General features: G+C 37.9%; 1 protein-coding gene across 9 annotated transcripts in view; it reads left to right on the forward strand.

Annotated features, from left to right (window-relative positions):
* The window catches only part of LOC127427707 (sodium/calcium exchanger 1-like), a 61,454-nt gene that overhangs the window by 23,572 nt on the left and 14,247 nt on the right, over positions 1 to 23,635 (forward strand). For 4 of the 9 annotated variants that reach the window (XM_051675468.1, XM_051675470.1, XM_051675467.1 and 1 more), the window contains exons 3-7: positions 15,724 to 15,830; positions 18,326 to 18,346; positions 21,261 to 21,278; positions 21,387 to 21,401; positions 23,395 to 23,463. In XM_051675468.1, coding sequence (XP_051531428.1) covers positions 15,724 to 15,830; positions 18,326 to 18,346; positions 21,261 to 21,278; positions 21,387 to 21,401; positions 23,395 to 23,463 — 230 coding nt within the window. Of the gene's footprint in view, positions 1 to 15,723; positions 15,831 to 17,472; positions 17,577 to 18,325; positions 18,347 to 21,260; positions 21,279 to 21,386; positions 21,402 to 23,394; positions 23,464 to 23,635 lie in introns of all 9 variants that reach the window. The other 5 variants (XM_051675472.1, XM_051675473.1, XM_051675474.1 and 2 more) reach the window with 5 other exon arrangements.

Genomic DNA, 23,635 nt, shown 5'->3' on the forward strand with positions numbered 1-23,635 from the left:
CCCTTTGGGAGGCTAGGTGGTGTCTCTTTTGAGGAAGGATAATGTCAGGATCCCGACAATTTTGTTCTGTGTCTCTGTGTGAGTACACGGCTTTGGTTGTTTTCCTTGTTGTGTGTTCTTCTGTCTAGACTGTGTTCCATGTTTAGAGCATGGTGCCAGGATCCTGACTTTTCGGACTCAGGATCCGGACACTCATACTCTATGTCTTGTCTTTGTGAGCGCATGGTGTCATGTTCAGTATGACTCTTGCCATGCGCTCATGTCTGGTCTTGCCTTTTGTTTGAGCACATGGCTAATGATGGCTTCATTGCCATGTCTTGTTATTGTGTTTGTCTTGCCATGTGCTTCCTGACTCCGCCTCCTCGTTCCCTCATCTCTCTCCCTTGTTTAGTCCTTGTAGATGTTAATTAGTTTCACCTGGTCCTCATGTGTCTTGCTACCTATATATTGTGCCTTCTTCTCTCATGCCCCTGCCATATTGTTTTGTACTATTGTGTATGTACTGCCTGTGAGTTGCCTTGTTTTGTTCGTTATCCAGTCGATCCTGTTTTGATTTTGTTTTAGTTTGTTGGTTTCTCCCTCATGAGTTTATTGTCATGACTGAAGCAGAGGCAGGACCCAAATGCAGAGTAAAAAATAAAAGTTTTATTAATACAAAACTAAACAAAGACAAAAACTCAAACTACCCCAAAGGGGAAAAAATGAGGTAAAGGATGGGCTGGAGGAAAAAGGGAAAAAACACACAGGACCGACTGGACAGGGAACAGGACCGACTTGAACAAGACTTGAGGAACAAGACCAACAAACAAGACGAACTGGCACTGGACAGCACACATGAGGAGACTAAAATAGGGAGAGACAGGTTGCCAAGCAGGGCAGGTGTGACCAAAGAACTAATAATAAGCAAACAAGGAGGCGGGTTATGATGCAAGACAAAGAGACACGAGGCAAAACAGAAACAAAACAAAGCCACGTGCTCTCACAAAGACACAGACACCCGAATGGCAGGAGCGCATATCCAAGCGCCAAGACAATAAGCAACATGTGCTCATGGCAACCGACAGATAAGATGAGAGAATGCATGGCAACGCTAACAAAGCAATGGCATGCATTCTCACACTAGACAAAGCCTGAGCATACATCTCGAGGCAAACACCATGCGATGCATGCAACAGGAGACAAAATGAGACAGGACACCTCTGTGAGAGTTCGGCCACACACAAACCAGACACCTCAGACCGAAGTGACTGAACCTCAGCACAACGTGAAGACAGCTCGCGACCCGGGCATGCAGCGCAAAGTGAGCACAACATGCGTCCGCCGTCACGAGAGACAGACACAGATTATTGACGTGAGTGCATCCCGCCAAGGTGACATAAGCGCAATGCACTCACACCAATACAAGACAAGACATGGAACATGAGTGTCTGAATCCCAACACCGAAACCGAACCAGACAGGCAAGTCAGGATCCAGACACTATGCTCTGGACAGGAGACACGAGACCAACCGTAGAACGCATGGCAGGGAAACCACAGCCAAAGCTGTGCGCTCACACAAAGACAGAAAATGAAAAAATACGACAAATACAGAAAAATTATGTCACGATCCTGTCACACAAAAACCCAGACTGACAGAGCAACAGGACTGTGACAGTTTTTGTTTGCTTTTTATTCTTTTTAATAAAAGCCCTTATACTTGCCTTCTGCATTTGGGTCCTTCCTCAACAAACTGTGATACAACCGTCCACTTTTTAACAAGCTGCTTAGCTCTGTTTGGGATGCAAAGTTTTCTCGAGACTGGTTCAAATATATTGTGTAATTTAGTAAAAGCTAAGTCACATGCAAGAGATGCAAATACTGCATTATAGGGCTGGACACCCGAGGCCAGATCTCAGGAACTTCCACGTCTGGCTCCTGGATGGGGCGCAGAAGACCTAGTGGATCTTCTGCCAGTGGTGGTAAATATGATCACTCAGGCCAGAGCCCCCTCCACGAGGTGGCTGTATATACTGTGTGTACATGGAATTAGCTGGCAATGTGATTTTAATTAGCCTTTTATTTGTCCATTAATTTTCTAGAGAACGTGTCATTAGACTAGTTTTGAGATCCTTACATGTCTTTGTTTGCATAGTAATAAAAAAAGGCATTTTTCATTAAAATTTTTATGTAAATATATACAGTATGTAGGTAAATATTGCTTATTTGTAAATAATATCACAACATACAGTTATGTTGGTGCATTTAAGTGAAAATCATTAAAAATCATTTTGTTTAGCAAAAAACAGTGCTGCAAAAAACATGACTTAAATATTTTAACTAGATTTTTGCTGATTTAAGTTCGTGCATTTTGTTCTTGCTCCAAACTGGCTGGTTAAAAACCAAAAAATTAAAGGGTTAAGGTTGATCTGATTTAAAAAAAAAGTTGTTGTTTTACAGCAAATACATAAATCTCGAGATGTACAGGCTATCAAATATAATTTTTTTTCCTAAATTACCCAGCCTAACTGCAGTAGTATAATACTGTACTAATTAAAAATTATTTCAACTCGTCCCTTATTTTCTTTAAACAAAGGACAAATCTGAGTTACATACTCACTGTTTCAAAAGTTTAGCCACAAGACATACACAATATGTGTGTTAACATGATTTTAGTGTGATAAAATAGATTACTAACATTTTTTAAGTAAATTAACTGTATATACAATTTTACAACTTTGTTGCCTTGACAACATAACGCTTATAACCCTAAAACGACCATCAAAACGCTAATTTAAACAACTTTACCGCCCAAATAATACACAAGTTTTAACAAAAGATTTAATGAAAGTGCTTTTATAAAATTATGAGTTTCATATTTCTGCCTTTAAACCCACCAAAAATTGGCCCCATTGACTCCCATTGTAAGTGCCTCACTGTAACCTTGATTTCTGCTTTTTTTAAAGGAAAGGAGGGACGAGTCGAAATTATTTTTTGTGGTGATCAACATTATGCTACAAATGCTGTTGATTGAGCTTAACTTGTACTAAACCTGGAATATTTTTTTAAAGCCCACAGGCTAAAATAGCACTATGAAATAAATACATTTCCTTGTGTCAACTAGAACAATCGAGAAAAGTGGGATAACGTACTCTCTGCTTCCACCCACCGCCCCACCCCCCCACCCCTTGCATTATTGTACTCACTTGCATTAACGCAAGGCTTGGCTGATGAAAGCTTCTATTTCTCCCATTCCAGTTTTGAAAGTTTTTCTTGTTTACCATAAATTTGCTTTACTTTTTGCAGTGACTTTGACTTGCTCGACAAAGTGGCGTGCCATTTTTCATATACTAAAATGGTTATTAAAATGTAAAGATTTTTGTTATGTTGGTGCATATGAATGAAAATTATTAAATATCATTACTTATTATTAAAACATGCCTTGTATACTGTGTTTAAGTTCTTACATCAACCATTTTGAATGTACTTCATTATCTGTTGATGGTTCTTCACAATTATGTACAAATGCTTTCCTCTCTAGATAATAATAAATACAATTGCAGTTAGTGTGAATGGGGCATTAGAGCTCTTATCACCTGTTCCCTTAAAACACTTTTATGCTGTACTGAATCCTTTATTTACCCCTTTATCTTTCTGGATATGTTAGCCAGAAATAACAAGATTTTCCATGTTTTAAAGCATTTGAAAGGACAGATTAGGTTGAAAATGGCACACAAAAAGAAGAGGAAAAGAAATGTAACCTGGTTTTTGAAGCCATCTGTCCACCTGCATTTGTCACATTGGGTTGGGAATTGGTGTTGCTGACGTATACCTGAAGATGCATTTCATAAGTCATTCAGCTGAGCATAAAATAAATTATTGCTATTCATGCCCTGCTGGTCAATGAATACATCCTACTGGTGTGTATTCAGTTCTTACTGCAATAAGCAAAATTATAAACATGGGACTCTCTTGGACTTTCCAGCATGACAATGACCCTAAGCACAAGGCCAAGTTGACCCTCCAGTGGTTACAGCAAAAAAATGGGAGGGTTCTGGGGTGGCCATCACAGTCTCCTGACCTTAATATCATTGAGCCACTCTGGGGAGATCTCAAACGTGCGGTTCATGCAAGACGACCAAAGACTTTGCATGATCTGGAGGCATTTTGCCAAGACGAATGGGCAGCTATAACACCTGCAAGAATTTGGGGCCTCATAGATAACTGTTACAAAAGACTGCACGCTGTCATTGATGCTAAAGGGGGCAATACACAGTATTAAGAACTAAGGGTATGCAGACTTTTGAATAGGAGTCATTTCATTTTTTTCTTTGTTGCCATGTTTTGTTTTATGATTGTGCCATTCTGTTATAACCTACAGCTGAATATGAATCCCATAAGAAATAAAATAATTGTGTTTTGCCTGCTCACTCATGTTTTCTTTAAAAATGGTACATATATTACCAATTCTCCAAGGGTATGCAAACTTTTGAGCACAACTGTATAACCCCGTGGGACTTCTCACAGGTTACATAGGGTAATATGGTTATGGCACATTTACACATCTCAGAAATGTTGAACTGCCTGGTAATCACAACATTCCATGAATCATCCATTTTTGCCGTAATGCCAGGAACAGTATAGCAGAGATTCACACATCACCACTGATTAATATGTGATGCGCTATACCAGACTATACAGAGTGTAAAAACCCAGACGCTGGATTGTGTTTCTTATAAAACAAATTACAGGTCACTGCTCAGTTCAGATTTTAGCTATGGGAGAAAAGTGGGTTGAGATAGATTGTATCACAAGAACAGAAAATTGAGCACGATAAGGCGCCAGTAAATAAACAAATTACAGGGAGGCATGTTGTACATGATAATCAGTATCTCATTATGGAACACATTCTTTCTAGTTGAATGCATTGGATGTAAAATTTGATTTTTGCTGCTTGTTCAATTTAGTTATGTAATATGGGCTAATGCAACACAATTCTTGAACATTTTGTCAGAACAGAATTTCATTACATGCAATGAATTCAAATGTCCCATTTGCTTTGGGACTACAATGACTGCATTTAAAATGTGTGAGACCCTGTAAATGCCTTAAAACAGTTTTCGTTTATTAAAATCATAAACAGTTTAAGCATAAACCGATCAGCATGAATAGATTTTTTCCTAAAACCCCGATTTTGTGTTGCATGTTAACACCTTTACCAACACCTTTTCAATGTGCGCAATTGTTGTGCACATGACTTTACGTTTTTATATCGAAAGCCAAGAATAATCAGATTATTTCAAGTCTCATGTAAACGTTTTCTTGCATTAGCTGATTTTTTTTTCTCCCAATTTGGAATGCCCAATTCCCACTACTTAGTAGGTCCTCGTGGTGGCGTGGTTACTCGCGGATACTTGGCGGAGGACAGGTCTCAGTTGCCTCCGCTTCTGAGACCGTCAATCCGCGCATCTTCTCACGTGACTCGTTGTGCATGACACCGCGGAGACTCCCAGCATGTGGAGTCTCATGCTACTTTCTGCGATCCACGCAGAACTACCACGCACCCCAATGAGAGTGAGAACCCCTAATCGTGACCATGAGGATGTTACCCCATGTGACTTTACCCTCCCTAGCAACCGGGCCAATTTGGTTGCTTAGGAGACCTGGCTGGAGTCACTCAGCACACCCTGGATTCAAACTCATGATTCCAGGGGTGGTAGTCAGCATCAATACTCGCTGAGCTACCCAGGTCCCGCATCAGCTGATATTTTATAGTTATCAGCGTATTTTCTGCATGTAAACACAAAGAACATTCGTCAGCCATAACCAAAATGTACAAAAATCTAGATCCAGATTGACATGCAGTTTTCCTTTACATACACTTTAAAAGTTTGATTTCACCTGGACTCAAACAGTAATTCGTCTTTTTGTCGAATTTGCTGAAAATGTCATATAAACACATTAGTCCGACTGAATTTTTGCGAAGTCGGACTAAGGGTGGTTTCACTCTTGGTTTGATTGCTTAGACCGAACTGAAGTTTGATTCCTCTCCCCTCCCGCTACTTTCATTGGTCTCTGTTCACATCATATTATGTGGGTCCAAACCGCGGTCCGATTGCGTCATCAATGTGAGTACAAGTGGCAGCTGTTTACTACTGTAACTAGGTAAATACTCGAGAAGACATCAGTTTCGCTGGGTTATTAAAGTACATGCACAGAACAATATTTGTGTTAGTCTCCCACAGATGCATTGCTTGTGCAATGATGCAATGAATGTTAGCGTTTGTCTGCCGCAAGCCCGCGGATGCATTGCAAGAGATGTGAAGAATGTGAGCTGCTCTCTGAAGGGGATTTATTTGGACACAAGAAGGTATGAGAAATGCATTATACCGCAATAAATGCGATCGGGAGCCTGCAAAGATGGCAATTATACGTCATCACTAGCGGTTCTCTTCCACGATCAGGTACAATTGCGTTCATATTCGCAGCTAACCTTACTGGAGTTCGCTTGAACTGTACTCCAGACCACTTTTTCAAGCAGACTCATTTTTGGTACGTGGGTGCACACTTGAGATTGGAAAACAGCGTTTATACAGTGACGGCCCATGCACTTTAAGTCTAGGCCTTCAGTGTAATTTATGCCATTAAGAAAAAAACGTTTCACAATTAATAATACATTCTATGCATATGGACATCATACATTACGTCGCAGTCAAACAATATCACCAATTGACATTTTTAAAACACATCCACGCACAAAGCCAAAAGTTGAAAAGATGCTGAATGCTCAAGCCAGCCTAATTTTAACTGCAGCATGATTGTTTTTTTAAATATGGCCGGGCGTACACGGTGCGAGTTCTGACACTCAGGAGGTCGTGAGCCCCTGCACACGTTACGAGTCAGTTTATCTGAAAATCATACAGATGCAATCGTACACAACACGACTTTACGACCTGGCGAATTCCGGAGCAATTGCATGAATCTTCGCGCTATTTATCATTATAAGACATAAAGCCAGAGGAGGACATTGCTTTAATTCCTCGTAGCTTACGATTTAGAAATAAAAAAGAAGACTGGCCTGGCCAGGGGCTGCATTAGCTGAAAACTCATCTGCCGATTAAAAATAAATAAATAAATAAATAAATAAAATAAAAATTGATCATTATTACAAATGCTGTCCAACATTTGACAGATTCAGATTTTGAATGGAGTCTTTGTGATTTAATGACTGCATACATCAATCGTAACATCAGTGTGTTGCTGCCAGTTACTGCATAACAATGAAGTTCACAAAATGTACAAGATCACAAATCCACTATCGTGTGCATATACAATTATAACAGATGCTATACCCCCCTTAATGTCACCCTAGAACTGAAATGAATGCAAGTATGACGAATAAAAATACACCATGACGGAAATTTTACAACTCTGTCCATCAGAGTGATACAGATTGTTTTCTTATGGAAATGATTTGTTTGAAGAGCAGAGAACAGCATGACCTTTCTGTAGAATCATTCCCAGTGATGTGGCCATGAATTATATGGGAAAAACACAGTTATAACACGACCATTTTCTCCAAATGTGTAAAAGCTTAATGAACACTCAGTTTTCATTGATCGTGTGAGTTGTAAAACCTTCTACTGATTGGTCAACTTCAGGTAGATCGCCAGAAAGGCTCGTTCAACCAAAACACACCTCATGAATTCAAGCCGACAGTGCCCAAATTTTTCAGACAGTTTTAAAAATTATTGGGAGGTCATGAGCTGCTCGTAAGCTGCTCGGCTCCACTCGTATTTCCTCTCGCATGATGCGAGCACACGAGCGCCAACGATTTCCACGTGATCTCTCCAGACTGGAAAATATAGGTCAGTTGATATTTGTCATATGCAGACAAGTTTTGTAGTACTTGCTGTCAAGGGACATTCTTGAGCTGGTCTCTTCAGCCAGGCTAATCAGCCGAGGAGAGGGATAAGGCCGAGCTGGGTGTGGCAGTTCGGGAGAGAGAGAGCCACACGCAGCTGCAGTGTGTGTTTATGGCTCTATCTCTCTCTCCCGAACTGCCGCATCCGGTTTGGCCTTATCCCTCTCCTCGGCTGATTAGCCCGATTGGGGGCCGGCCCCGCCCTCCTCCTCGTCACAATCATGTCCTTCAGTTTTTCCATCCCTGTTTTATTGCTTCTCTCACACATCTTTCATCTGTCCCATGTCTTTTACAGTGCTGTAGTTCTATCCCTGTGTCTGACAAGCAGCCTTCACGCTTGTGTAATCCTGTCTAGCAACTACTGGGTTATAAAACATCTGATCACTTTTCACTCAGTGCATTACGTCTGTGAATGAATGCTGATCAGATGGCATTCTACTGTAATCAGAGAAGGCAATGATAGAAAGAAAGAGGGAGAAATGGAACCCATCCTGTTGCAGGAAAGGAAAGTGACAGTCTGTTCTTGGCTTGCTCTGTTCGCTATGGTAACAATACTCAGCAGGAGTTCAGATCCATATGAGCCCTGGCTTCAGACATCAGATCTGTTCAAGAGGCTTACTAAGCCATGGGTCTTCTAAGCATGGACTCACAGCGTTAGGTAAAACAGCTAATGAATATTCCAATTATAGTTGACATCTGAGAGTCAAGAGCCAAGGGCCGATTTTAAAAGGACCGGTGCTGATTAGCTTTTTGAGTGGACATGCCATTAAACAGGGTTTAAATGGGTCATTCACCAACTGTATATGAGAAGGGCCACTAAAAATAGCCGTGGTTGATAATGTGGTACAGTATTTTCTTGATTCAGTGTAGTATTGCTCATTGCTCATGGATACATCTGCTATTTCTAACATAAACCTTTTGGTCCTTGAGTGAATGTTGCGTTAAGGAAAAGAATATGTCTTATTGGCAAACTCCACAGACCTTGGTGGGAATTTTTGGGAGAGCTATGATGCAGCCTTAACTGTGTCTCTGGGGTGGTGTAAATATTTAATGTTCATCTGGAACAATCCATAGAGAATTAAAGTATTAAGAGGACTCTTGAGATTATAGGCGATTTTTCATTAGTCATTAGGCTGCATGTGGTCTGTTATGTATTGTACACAAACACTAAAACATCTTTACATAAATCTGCATTTATCATTTAATGTGCTGTATATATTAAACTTGAATTATCTGTATAATTTACCCTGCTCATTGCAGTCTTATTTGGGGGTTTGTTTAGTGGAATAAGCATATCTATCCGTCCGTCCGTCGTTCTATCTATCTGTCTGCTTTTTTGTCCGTCTGTCCATTCATTCATCGTTCTATCGTTCTATCTGTCATTCTATCAGTAATTCTATCTGTCTATCTGTCTGTCTATCCATCCATTCATCCATCCATTATTCTATCGTTCTGTCTGGCTATCATTCTATTGTCGTTCTATCTGTCGTTCTATCAGTCATTCTGTCTGTCTGTATGTCCATCCATCCATTCATCATTCTATCGTTCTGTCTGGCTGTCTGTCTATCTATCTGTCTATCCATCCATACTTCTATTTTTCTATCCATCCATCCATCCATCCATCCTTCTATCATTCCTTCCATCCATCCATCCATCCATCCATCCTTCTATCTGTCTGTCTGTCCGTCCATCTGTCCATTCATCCATCGTTCTATCATTCTATCTGTCATTCTGTCTGTCTGTCTATCCATCCTTCTATTGTTCTGTCCATCCATCTATTCATCCATCATTCTGTCCATCCATCCTCCTTTTGTTTATTCCATCCATCGATCCATCCTTCTATCTGTTTGTCTGTCTGTCCATCCATCCATTCATCCATTGTTCTATCGTTCTATCTCTCATTCTGCCTGTCATTCTTGTCTGTCTGTCCGTCCTTCCATCCATCCATCCATCCATCCATCCTTCTATCTGTCTGTTTGTCTGTCCGTCCGTCTGTCTGTTGTCTGTCTGTCTGCCTGTCTGTCTATCTATCTACAGTATATATTGTTCTATTATTCAATATGTAATTCTGTCTGTCTGTCTATATGTCTATCCACCCATCCATCCAGTCGTTCTGTCTGTCCGTCCATCCATCCATCCATCCATCCATCCATTCATTCATACATCCATCTGTCTGTCTGTCTGTTACAGTTCTTGGAATAATTTATTATTATTCATAATTACTGGTTAATAGCCTGCAAAAATGTGTCTTTGACTGAAATAGTAAAAATGAAGCTGGTTTCACAGGGATTTTCAAACACCACTCTATGCTTCAGGTTAGTTCTGTTCTTGCTTTCTTGCTTTAAAGCTGGCATAATTTTCACTCAAGTTAAAATCTTGCTGTAATATCTCTGTGTATAGATGCCCAGCCTTTGACTGTTCATCTGTAGCAAACCCTGCCTCTTAACTGTTCAAAATATAGTCGCATTTGTGTTGTGTACAAACCTCCCAAAGCTCTTTGGATGAAAACTATAGCTACAGCCACAGGCTAACATGTAAAGTCATATTGTCACTGACATCATTTCATTTGTGCATTTAAACTGTCTTCAAACCATTATGAATCAAAAGCACAAAAGCAGTACAGTTAAAACAAGTAAACACAGCACTACTATCACAATTATAATATAGTCATTTTACTTAGTTTTTTTTATTTTTTTTTAATGTTTTTTTAGCAGTCAAACTTTAAGCCACACTTGAGTCAAGATTCATTGTTGTGTGTTGTGTGCCAAATGACTAAACCGAGAACTAGAGGTCAACTGATGCCAATAACTAATGTGGTGGAAAAGGCTAATAACCGATTAACCAGTCAAAAGTTTTTAAAATCAAATCATTGAATATTAAAAAAGAATTTCTAAGTATTTCATTAATGTGACAGGTACAGACATAAGGGCTACATGAGTCCAAAATGAATAAAATCCCAGGTGCAGTTTATCATGCAACCAAAATACCAATTATAACCAGAAAAAAAAGGTATAGTGCATAACGTGGGACTTTTAAGGATTAACAAAACCAAAATACACCAGAGACTCTTATTTTGAAATGTCTGTGCTCCCAGCTGTTCACACAAACAGAGGGGAAACAAACCATGCACTCTTACAATCATCTGTAATGTATTACAATACAAACACTATAAAGTAAACATTGTCAAACAAACACATAAATGATACTATATGAGCAGTATTTCATCAACAGCAGATCATCAGCGATCATTTGTAATAATATAATCTGGTGTTATATATTCTAGGGACGCCCTCAGTCAAAATCAATATGAACTTAACAATCAATAATGGTTATGTAAATAAATGTTCAGTGCTTCATATGTGGGGTTTTTTATAACATCCTGTATCAATAGCTGTGCACTAGTCTATAAACAGTGACAGAGACTTGGCTGTCGTTGATTTTTTTGATAACTGTTATTTCAAGAATCAGCTTATTAATTGGCTAAACCTTAATCGGTCAACTGCTATTTAACTGGTCAATTGCTATCCACATGCTCTTCACATCAGCTTACTCTCCATATTTGGTAAGCATTGCTGCTTACCATATATATATATGTATATGTTTTATATATATATATATATATATATATATATATATAGCATATAGCATTGTTAGATATATCGCCTCTGAATATCATCAAACACGGGACTGGTGTCGTGCAGATTGGCCCATGAACTGATAGACAAGTAAATTATGTTGACAGACTGTCTGGTTTTGTTGCACAGCCTTATTAAACAGACACAGAACAGTGCAGCATGTCGGGCATTTTTACATCTCTTCCTGAGTGTGCAGGGAGACTTTAGTTACATAAATGCATAGGATGTAAACAGAGAGGCACTGTGCACTTTTGTATCTCTTCATGTCCCGGGCAGCTATTTTCTATAGATACAAGCATTATAAAATGTCAGCTACCATCTACTTGATTGGGGAAAGACTAAGGGCATTATTTTCGACAGTGCGCTACGTTTTATCCAATTTATGTGAGAGCGCTAATTCAAAGTGCAATTTTCGTGCCAGGGCAAAGCACAAGTGGGCATGGATGGGAGTGTTGCGCTATCTGTGGGTGTATGCGCGCAAACTGTGGATGCGTTGTATGTAAATGAAGTGGTGCAAAGAGCAATTTGCTAATTTTCGGAGAAACATGTCACTGTGCTTAGACGTTTGAGAAGCACTTCTGTTTTCAGTGCAAAGTCTAAACTCATTTCCTGCTTTTGCAGTTTGTAGATTCCACCAGCAGGTGTTAATAAAGTTCATGTCCAAACTCTAAAAATATAATGGAACATCAAATTATGTCCCTGATGATCAGAGTTATAGCCGTCTTATGAAACAAATCTTTATGAGATTTGTGTTAAACTATCTAGGTCATGGTTTGTTTTTCAATTAGTATTATTCTGTTTATATTTACAACTGGATTTATGATCTAATTTGTATTGGTATAGGCTATTTCAACCTTTTGTCTTAGAGTGATTTTTAAGTCACTGAAAAATGGGCCGGTGAAATAAGTTGGGAGTGGGTAAAAGTTTTGGATTTGGTATGATTGTTTTGACCACTTCGTTGTTTTGATAATATTTCCGCTTCCTTTGAAGTGTAATTTGAATGTAGAAATATATTTGGTGTCATTTTTTCGTGTTTCAATAAATGAATTTCTTCTTCTTCTTCTTTCGGCTGCTCCCATTAGGGGTCGCCACAGCAGACCATCCTTGAGCCGCATATTTGACTTGGCACAGGTTTTACGCCAGATGCCCTTCCTGACGCAGTCTCCAGTGGCTGGGGGACTCTCACTCACACCTATGGGGCAATTTAGAGTCTCCAATTCACTTAACCTGCATGTTTTTGGTTTCAATAAATGAATACAAATTTTCAAAATCTAAATCGACTGATAGAAGTGAATTGCGTGCCGATACAATCACTGTTAATACTAGCTATGATCTGTGTGTCATAGATGAAAACTATTAATTATACTTACTGTATTTTCTTTATCATTTAACACCTGGTACATCCAAATCCTGAACCACATTTCCATGCATATAAAAGGTGCATGTCACTGTCATAGAAATTTGCCTGACATTCAACAAGGACACAGTTAATGAACGTTTCAATTCTTCTAATTCATTGCATACTGTCCATTTGCACAACCAAATTCTTATGCATGTGCTGTCTTTGTTTGTATCGCTGGTGCTTGAAAGGGAATGGACTATATAATAGGATGCTGATGCTGCAATAACTGTAGAAGAACCTCTGAATTTAATTTCACTTGACCCAGCCCATTAGCGCTTTGCGTGCTAAATTTCTCCAAACCCACTTGCGCCTAGACTTAGCGTGCCCTTGCATGGAAATACATTCATGTCATGGACATGCCCATTGACTTTGGGTTAATGACTTAAAGCATAAGTGCTAAAGCTCTTAAAATGGGGCCCTAAATATCTCCAAAATGGTTGTTCAAAATTATGATGAAAGAACATATTTCAAATCAGCAGTAAAAGCTGACATCAGTGGTATCATATGTTGTGCTTCGTTTGCTCAGATCACTCAAAAAAAAAAAAAAAGAAAAGGCTATTTTTTAGTCTGGTCCAGCCAATGCATGTGCATATTCTCGAGTTAGCTGACACACGATGTCTGGATCTGCTCTTTTCTACACCCGCCATATGCTCCAATTTCTCCCATTTATTTTAAAACAAGTGCTCCTTCTTGGGCTAAACAGTCTCTGGTATTACTCTGCTTGTCTGTGCTCGCTATTTGTTTTTTATAACAAATAATTGTTTTTTAAGGACAAGTCTTCCATGTAGTCTCTCACTTAATTCGGGCATAAAAGCTGCATGCATAATAATTATAAAAGAAATAGCAAAATTCTGTTTACAATAGTTTAGATGCATTCACACCACAGGATAGGTCAACTTCATCTTCCTACTATACTACAGTACCAACCTCTATGCTACTGGCAAAAAATTCAAGACTTTGTGTCAAAGAGAGCCTAGATGAACAGAGACTGGAAGAAGGGTTTATTTTAAGCTCATTGGTGGATGTAGAGCATTTCAGCGGGCTGTGTGTTTACTTTGTCAATAATCTGACCACATTTGGCATCATTTATTTTTGTCTCATGACAGTTTTTGTAAAGGGAGAGCTTTTAATGAACATTATAGATTCTCTTTGTGTAATGGTTTGTTTAAATGACTTAAATTGATGATATTTGTTTGGTAGGTGAAAACAAAAGTAGAGAGAAAAAGAAAGACTGTTATTATAAAACATGACTGAAGCACTTAAAGGGCTTTCAGTCCAGTTTATTTCAGTAAACACAGCTGTCATTGCCGATAATTGCAGATAATTTTTCAAACGCTTTCATTGTGGCCTCTCTGACACATTGTATGATAGCCTATATCTTTCTCTACTGTTAAAGAATGGAATATACATAGACAGGATGCACAGATTAACAATTCATTCAGACTGATGTTTGGTTATTCATGTTTTTAAGATGTTATAAACATTACAGCTAATTTTCTATAAAGCTGATTTAATAATTCTTATTCAAATTAATGGCCAGCTTCATCAAATCACTGCCAACCATGTTAAAATACAATTTTGCATTATAAAATTCTAAATCTATGTACTGATTATCATTGTCCCATGTCTGCCAAACATGTTGAGTGATTCAAACATCATCTGCAGCCTGAAAATGAACTTTTGGTCAGATGTTAGGAGTGAATGCACTTAGAAAGCTATAGGATGTTCCCTTGCTCCCTTGCTCCCAATTTAGTGAACGACTTAACCTCCAGTGTGCTGTCTGTCTGCACTGGTCTCAGAACAGTTAGACATGCACCTTATTTTCATCCTAACTCCATATAAAGCCTCTGAAAGCAAAATGTTTCACCTTTTGCATGAATACATTTATTCTCAATGTGATAATACATTAAATATATAGGAATGCATTTACTAATGTTAATGAATAGAACCGTATTGAACAGTGATAACACAATAAAATATAACAAAATTTATATTAAAATGAAGTGAATGACCCACAGATGTGTTCATGTTACAAGTTATTCAAAATAACTAACATGTTTTTAGTTTCAAATAGTATTTAGTCATTAATTACTCATCAATTAGTCATTAATTTCTGATCTAAAAAAAAAAAAGTGTTAGCATAATTTTTAAATGTTATAGGTTCTGTTGACCAAAACAATGGTTTTATAATTTGGTGTTATATTTTATATTTTTGTTGTTTTAGGAATTGTTTTGAATTCATAATGTTTTGTTTATATGTAGCCAAAAAAGCCATTTATTGCCTATAATATACTATTTACTGGCAGGTTTCCATTGTGCCCCATGCTGACAACATTGGGGCAAGTTGTCACTTGAGGCCAATGTGTGTTCATTGAACTTTATCTTTATTTCTTGGCAATAACGGTGGAAATGCTCAGTAGGTTTTTTTTTTTTTTTTAGGCTTTAAGGTACGTGCCTATACAGAAATTGTCTTTTACAGTCAGAAACAAACCTCCCCCATGAAATATTCAATGGAGTAAAAAAGTTGACAACTAGCCCCAGTCTCCTACATTGAATAGCAACCAGTGTCTTGCAGTTTTATACTCTGAAAAATACTGCTTTAGTTGAGTTATACATAGTCTTTAATAGTCGTTCTGTTTTCTTCAAGTTTGCTTTTCTTTGCTTTTTATTCATTTGTACTGCAGTCTTCTGCCCCGCACATCTTCAACTGTCTTTTCCTCGTGCCTCTCTCACGTCTGCAATCTTGTGCTCTCTCTCTCTCTCTCTTTCTCTCTTTCTCTTTCAGCAAAACTATTACGATCAATATAATCGATGACGAGGAGTATGAAAAGAATAAGAACTTCTTCCTGGAGATTGGAGAGCCACAATTGGTGGAAATGAGTGAGAGAAAAGGTGGGACATCCCTTCCCCAGGTCTGACTTTCCCAGAATAGCCCCAGTGTGCTGCCATCTTCTGGGCTCAGTTGGAAGTGCTCAAACCTCATATAGGCTGCAAATATCATTAAATGATTCAATCACACTTCTCTCAATAGCATCTTTGACCTGAGAAATTAAAAGGATGGAAGACTTCTGAAGAAGAGGACCGATGATACTGTATTTGCTCCATTGTAATACAAAGCAAAATTAATAGATGAATCAAATAGGAGTAGAGAGTCTCCATTGGCTGTTGTGAGAATAACTCACCATGGGTTCCCTCAAGAATTTCCTATCAGTTTCCCATTCAAGAGTAAATGAATGTCTGTGGTTAACATTACTTGACGAGGCTTTTACGCACAGTCAAACCTCTAGAACTACCACAAAGGTGCACTAGCGACTGTAGCCTTTAGCCTTCTCATTAGCGCGCCTGCCTCCCGTGCTGGAGACGTCAGTTCAAATCCCGCTCGGAGCGGGTCAAGCAGGACCGGTTACAATGGTGCCATGACCTGGATGGGAGTGAGGTTTAGGGGGGTGAGTGTGACGGTGGCCAGCTGATAGATAGCTGTGCAGTGTGTAAACCTCACTCTCCTGACCTCAAAAGGTGCACTAGCAACTGACGCTAGGGGCTGTGCCTTTAGCCTCCTTGTTAGCGCACCCGCCTCCCACGCCTCCCACGCCGGTTCGAGTCCTGCTCAGAGCGGGGCGAGCAGGGCCGGTTACATTTACATGCTTGACCAACCAGACAACTGCTGTAGCAACTTCTTAGCAACCTACATTTAAAAAGCACACTGGAGCTTCAAAATTCACATGTAACATTTGACTGTGTGGAGTTTATGTTGTAGAACAAAACGCGAAAGTTCCTTCAAGTAATGTTAGACTTATTTTACTCATTTTAGAAAAATGCTGTCATAGAGTCATGTTACTTTACTGTACCTACATTTTGCAAAATGAGTTTTGCTTGGCTTGTTAGACGAATCACGGCACTTACGAAATAAACACTAGAGGCACAACAACAATGACTTCTATTCACTTAAATCACTAGTAAAACGACATATTATCAGTCCATAACACTTACTTTTCACTCTTTTCCTCACACAATGCTATCTTATGACATCCTAACTCTTTTACTACAGCGCATGACTCATTTTAACATTTGCATTACATATCCAACTACATTTACAAGCTTGTTCAAGCCTGTTCTTTTGCAATGCAAAGGATCCGGGGTATGAGTCCTGAAGAGCACGTAAATCCACACATGAGTCTAAAGTGTCATTGAAGCACTACAAAATGACGCCGAACCTTTAGCAATTGTTTTTCATCTCACATTTGCTTTTTCTAACACTATCAGTTAGGTTTATGTTTAAGGTCTAGGGTAGAGAGGTCGGTGTTGTTGATTTAAAACTAGAGCATTAACCATAAAAACCTCATCAGTTTGGGAGAAAATTTAACTCACTTTTAGCACCACACCGTGGACATTTCACCCTAGAACTGCCACGATATGTGTAATGAACTGCGTAATGCCATTTTGCAAAATTGCATAATTTATTCAGGAGTTCCAATCTCACTGCTCAGTTAACGCACAAGCACACTTCAAATGTGATTTTATGTTCCCCCCACAGGAAGACCATAAAGGTTAAAATTCTTGACCATGAGGAGTATGACAAGCATGCAAACTTCTTCATAGAGCTGCAGGAACCAGAATGGAGGAGGAGGGGATGGACAGGTGAAAGATAGCTAAAACAAATAAGAGTGAAACAAGGCTTTGTCTTTCTCTGCAGCTGCCCTTTATTCTGGCCTCTGTCTTTCCCTTCCTCCACTCCTCCTTCATAGCTGATCCTCTATTTTCATTCTACTATTGCTTAAAAAGATCTTCCTCCTTCTCAATTTCACCAGATTGATCTCCTGAGTTTCCTCCTGGTCAGAGGTTAAGAGCTCTCTCTGAGAACATGTGTAACTGGCCCTGACCAGAACTTTAATCTAAGGATTCTGGCCAGGACTAAAGTTGTTAGGACCGCTTCCTTCAGGCCAGGATGACACTAGGACAACTGAAACCATAATTTGCAACAGATATGGAGTTTGTGTCATTTTCTGGTTTCTGTTTTGTCTGTAAACTTATAGGAAAAGTTAGGAATTATCAGAGTGACCTCTAGTAAGCACTAATTTGGCATTTTCCAAATGTATTTATGTTTTTCCATAGAACAATCCATAGAATGTCTTATCTGATTAGTGACCTAGAAATCATGCAGAATCTTCCTCGAGTCCACTGAGTACTGTTCTCCAAAGTTCAGAACTCTTCCATTTGTTCATATTTTTTTTCACCTGGAATCGTCCAAAAAATGAGCACCACAATGTCACTCGCTGACTCTCTGTGTTACTGTATTGCTTACTTTATTCATACTCATTTGCTCTTTTTTTATCTCCATTTTTTTTCATTGTCTTTTTTGTTCTGTCTTTTCCATTTGTCTACTTCAGCTATGTTGCTGCATGAGTGTGGTAAGCTGTCTCATTTTTTCCTGCTCTTTATTTCTGTAATGCAGTCTCATTTGGCACTCTATACAGTGGCACCAGAAATGTAGACACTTCAGTCAAACTAACTGAAAAAATGTGGGAATATTATTGCATTTAAAAAAAAAAATATATCAAAACAAGTGGCATTTATTAATATATACAAATTATATATTCTATATTATAAATAATAATTAATGAATATAATATAATATAGAATATATTTATATATATCTCTGTAATGAAAATTCATGCAGAGTCTTATTTGTCACTATTGTCACATTATATATGTATATATATATATTTCTGCAATGAATTTTAATATGAATTAATATTAATATTCATTACAGAAATATATATAAATTAATAAATTATATAAATAAATGAATATATATATATATATATATATATATATATATATATATATATATTATTAATTCATATTATTATACACACACACTTTTTTAAGCAATAATTTCAGTTTGTAGGCTATTTTCTTTTTTTTTCTTTTTTTTTTTTTATTTCACATTGAAAATGTTTTTTTAGGAAGCCACTGATTACTAAATTTAATTTGTTGTTGAGGAAAGCTCGGAGTGTCAGCTACTGTTATGTTTATCTTTTTTTATTATAATTGTTAATAAAAATATTATTTTACTATTTTCATTATTAGTATTATTTAATTTTTTCATCATTAATATTATTATTACTTAAAATGTACTATTTAATAATTATTAGTAATAGTAGTAGTGTTTAATTGCTTTAAACAAATGTTGCAATTCTGCTACGCAGATATAACCATAGAGATAATGTAGATATGTATGTTATCTCACTGTTACTATTAATATATACTATAAAAAATAATATATATATATATATATATATATATACACACACACACACACCGATCAGCCACAACATTAAAACCACCTGCCTAATATTGTGTAGGTCCCCCTCGTGCTGCCAAAACAGCGCCAACCCGCATCTCAGAATAGCATTCAGACATGATATTCTTCTCACCGCAATTGTACAGAGCGGTTATCTGAGTTACTGTAGACTTTATCAGTTTGAACCAGTCTGGTCATTCTCTGTTGACCTCTCTCATCAACAAGGCGTTTCCGTCCACAGAACTGCCGCTCACTGGATGTTTTTTGTTTTTGGCACCATTCGGAGTAAATTCTAGAAACTGTTGTGTGTGAGAGATCAGCAGTTACAGAAATACTCAAACCAGCCCATCTGGCACAACAATCATGCCGCGGTTGAAATCACTGACATAACAATTTTTCCCCCTATTCTGATGGTTGATGTGAACATTAACTGAAGCTCCTGACCCATATCTGCATGATTTTATGCACTGCACTGCTGCCACACGATTGGCTGATTAGATAATCGCATGGATGATTGTTGGTGCCAGATGGGCTGGTTTGAGTATTTCTGTAACTGCTGATCTCTCACACACAACAGTCTCTAGAATTTACTCCGAATGGTGCCAAAAACAAAAAACATCCAGTGAGTGGCAGTTCTGTGGATGGAAACGCCTTGTTGATGAGAGAGGTCAACAGAGAATGACCAGACTGGTTTGAACTGACAAAGTCTACGGTAACTCAGATAACCACTCTGTACAATTGTGGTGAGAAGAATATCATGTCAGAATACTATTCTGAGATGCAGGTTGGTGCTGTTTTGGCGGCACGAGGGGGACCTACACAATATTAGTCAGGTGGTTTTAATGTTGTGGCTGATCGCTGTGTATATATATATATATATATATATATATATATATATATATATATATATATATATATTTAATTAAGATAAAAAGAACTTTGGAGACTTATAGTGGTACATGTTTCTAGTGAATTACATTTGTGGTAAAATTTGAGAGTAACTAACTGACTGACCTGGGGACCAGTTGGTGTAAAGTAATAGCAAAAATGGCTTGAAAAGTGACATTAGTTTTTAGAAACGGTCCAGCATCAATTGTTTGCAGATGCCACTTGGTTTGAGGTTTTGATATCTAATTAAATTAAAAGTGTTGCTTAAAAATCCTTTTGTGGGGTCACTGTATTATCTTGTGTAACTCTTTGTTCAGTTGTAGTATCAAACATGCCAGGGGCGTAGCAGTCATTTTAAATGTGGGGGGACACAGCTGTCAGTAGGTGGCTCGCACAGTGCATTACAGTATATTAATATACAAGTACTTATATTGGCAAAAAATAAACTATTACCTCACAAACATAATGTAAAAAACATAACTTAATGAAGACGCATGCACTGATATAAACTCCAAATACAATGTGCGCTTAAAAGATGGATTGTCCTTTGTTTTTATTCTGCAGTGCATTTCATGTAATGCTGCCAATCAAGAACGATATGCTGATAAATATCTCTCATTTGTGTGTTCCTCATCTCTAGATTATTCATTTAGATCAACATCAATGCCGATTAAATACATGGATAAATGAGCATTGTTGAAAGCAACTTTGTAGAAATGAACGGAGCCGTGTTGATTAGACTGTCTGACTGATGGCGTATTACGTAAAGGTTGTTTCGGCTCATGAAACTCACCTGTGATTGGCTGGATGGTCGCTTAATCAGCCCAAAGTAACAAAACGCAAAGAATACTGTATACAAATACACCATTTGGACTCGTTATGAGTTTACTTTACAAGTGCGGGGGACAAAAATCACCTTTTTAAAGAGTGCGGCTGCTACGCCCCTGAAACAGTGTTGATCTTATTTCATATTGTCTCCATCATCTTATCAACCAAACATTCCATTAAAGCTAATTTGTACATTCATGTACTGTAGGCTACCAACATAGTTTTCTATAATTTCTAAAACTAGACCTATAAAACCTTTAATGAACAAAGACTGAGTTAATTGTTGTGTTTTATGGTTTTAGGTGGCTTCGTGAAGACAGGTATGGTAATATATCAATACAAGATACTTAAGCTAACTTGCTTCACTAACCGAGCAATTGAAGTTTCAGTCATAGATTTAATCTTTTCTGTGATCTATTCCTTGATAGACAAGCAGCTTTATGGTAAGAGATTAAATTTCACTTTTGACCAAGCTGAAAGCTAAATATAACACTGGGTTTGTTTGGTAACTGGTTTGCTTCACAGTCAGGATTATGAACCGGAGCGCTGGATGACCAGACATGTAGATTAGAGAGTTCACTGCTAAAAAATCATTTTTATATATCAGTATTTTTGTCTTGTTTTCTACTAAAGATCCTTAATATGAGATAAATGAACTGGAGAAGCAAAATTAATAAGATAATAAGACTTGTTCCTTTGGAAAATGATTTTTTGCAGTGTTGTCACTTCATCACTGTGTCTCTAAGCTAGACACATTAACTCCAATTTGCTGAAACTAACTTATTTGTGTACTTATTGAACTTTCATTCAATTTTTAAGCATTATTACAGTGATGCCAACCCCTTATTTTCAACTTGTGTACGTGGCACAAGTTAAATGAATAAATGCATGAACTGTCAGTGCCGTTAACTTGCTGGAACATGCTGATTGTTTGCTTCTGAAATGCCTCATTTTCTGCATGCCAAACGTTTTTTATATGACGGGTAATGGCACAACCCATGAAATCACCTTTTCAGGAACCCTCATTTGCATGATTCCCAAAGGCGACCAGGCTGGTTCCTGAATGAGTGTGCGTGTAGTCTGACGTGTCAGTGCATTTGTAACCTTGTCAAAGTCGCTCAACTGTGACAGCATGCACAATTATTCTTCAAACACCCTCTCCTCTTTGAACAATCTGTATCTGAGGAGTGTCTGTTGCTGGAAAAGTTCATTATATGAATACTGTACAAAGGAATGGTGTGGGTGATTTTCATATGGAGGTCTACACAAAAGTTCACACCTCATTCTGTGTCAATTCTTGCGGGAATCCCTTCACCACCCCAACTCCACCTTACTTTGTTATTTCTATTAATATTCTATTTATTAACTTTATTACACAAAAGGAGATGTTTGGCAGGATGTTAGCCTCACTATTAACTTTTATTCTTCTTTCCATACAATAAAAGTACATTTTTAAAGCCATTAAAGGGGTAGTTCACCCATAAATGAAAATTCTCTCATCATTTACTCACCCTCATGCCATCCCAGATGTGTATGAGTTTCTTTCTTCTGCAGAACACAAATGAAGATTTTTAGAAGAATATCTCAGCTCTGTAGGTCCAAACAATGCGGCTCCAAAAAGCACATAAAGTCAGCATAAAAGTAATCCATACGACTCCAGTGTTTTAATCCATGTCTTCTGAAGTGATATGATAGGTGTGGGTGAGGAACAGAACCATATTTAAGTCTTTTTTTTTACTATAAATCTCCATTTCCACTTTCACTTTCATCTTCTTTTGTTTTTGGGGATTCACATTCATCATGCATATCATCCCCTGCTGGGCAGCGAGGAGAATTTATAGTAAAAAGGAACTTAAATATTGACCTGCTTCTTACCCACACTTATCATATTGCTGACGACATAGATTTAAATACTGGAGACTTATGGATTACTTTTATGCTAACTTTATGTGCTTTTTGGAGGTTCAAAATTTTGGTCACCATTCAGTTGCTCTGTATGGACCAACAGTGTTGAAATACTCTTCTAAAAATCTTCATTTGTGCTCAGCAGAAGAAAGAAAGTCACACACATCTGGGATGCATGAGGGTGAGTAAATGATGAGAGAATTTTCATTTTTGGGTGAACTATTCCTTAAAACATTTCTAGGTGGAATGTGGTGGGGGACTAACTGTTTGAGTCAAGTAACTTGCAAGCTAAATGCTATTTTTCCTATGTTTTTTTTTTTATGTGCATGGGTTATATCATGGCTTCATGTCTTTACATATGTTCTTTATGTTCTCTCAAGTGATACAGGAAATTTTCACCATTGTTTTCAACAGCATGTGTCAACAAACACTGAACCTTTGCTTTAGTTGTTGCATTATCATTGGTAAAACCCTGTCGACTTGTCAGCGCCTGTATTAACACTGTTCAGTGATTGTGTTTGGGCTCATCAGGCAGGGATGTGTACCGGAAAGTGCAAGGTAGAGACAAACCAATCCCCTCCACCATTATCAGCATCACAGGTATTCATTTCCCCTCAATTCATCCCTTTATTTTTCTTTTCATTATTAATGGAAGAGTTCAAAATTATGTACTCACCCCCATGCTGTTCCAAACCTGTATGCTGTTGGAAAACAAAAGGAGAATTGTTGAAGAATCTTCATGCAGCTCTTTTCCGTACAATGACAGTTCGTA

The sequence above is a fragment of the Myxocyprinus asiaticus genome, chromosome 37, assembly GCF_019703515.2.
Source record: "Myxocyprinus asiaticus isolate MX2 ecotype Aquarium Trade chromosome 37, UBuf_Myxa_2, whole genome shotgun sequence".
Lineage (NCBI taxonomy): Eukaryota > Metazoa > Chordata > Actinopteri > Cypriniformes > Catostomidae > Myxocyprinus > Myxocyprinus asiaticus.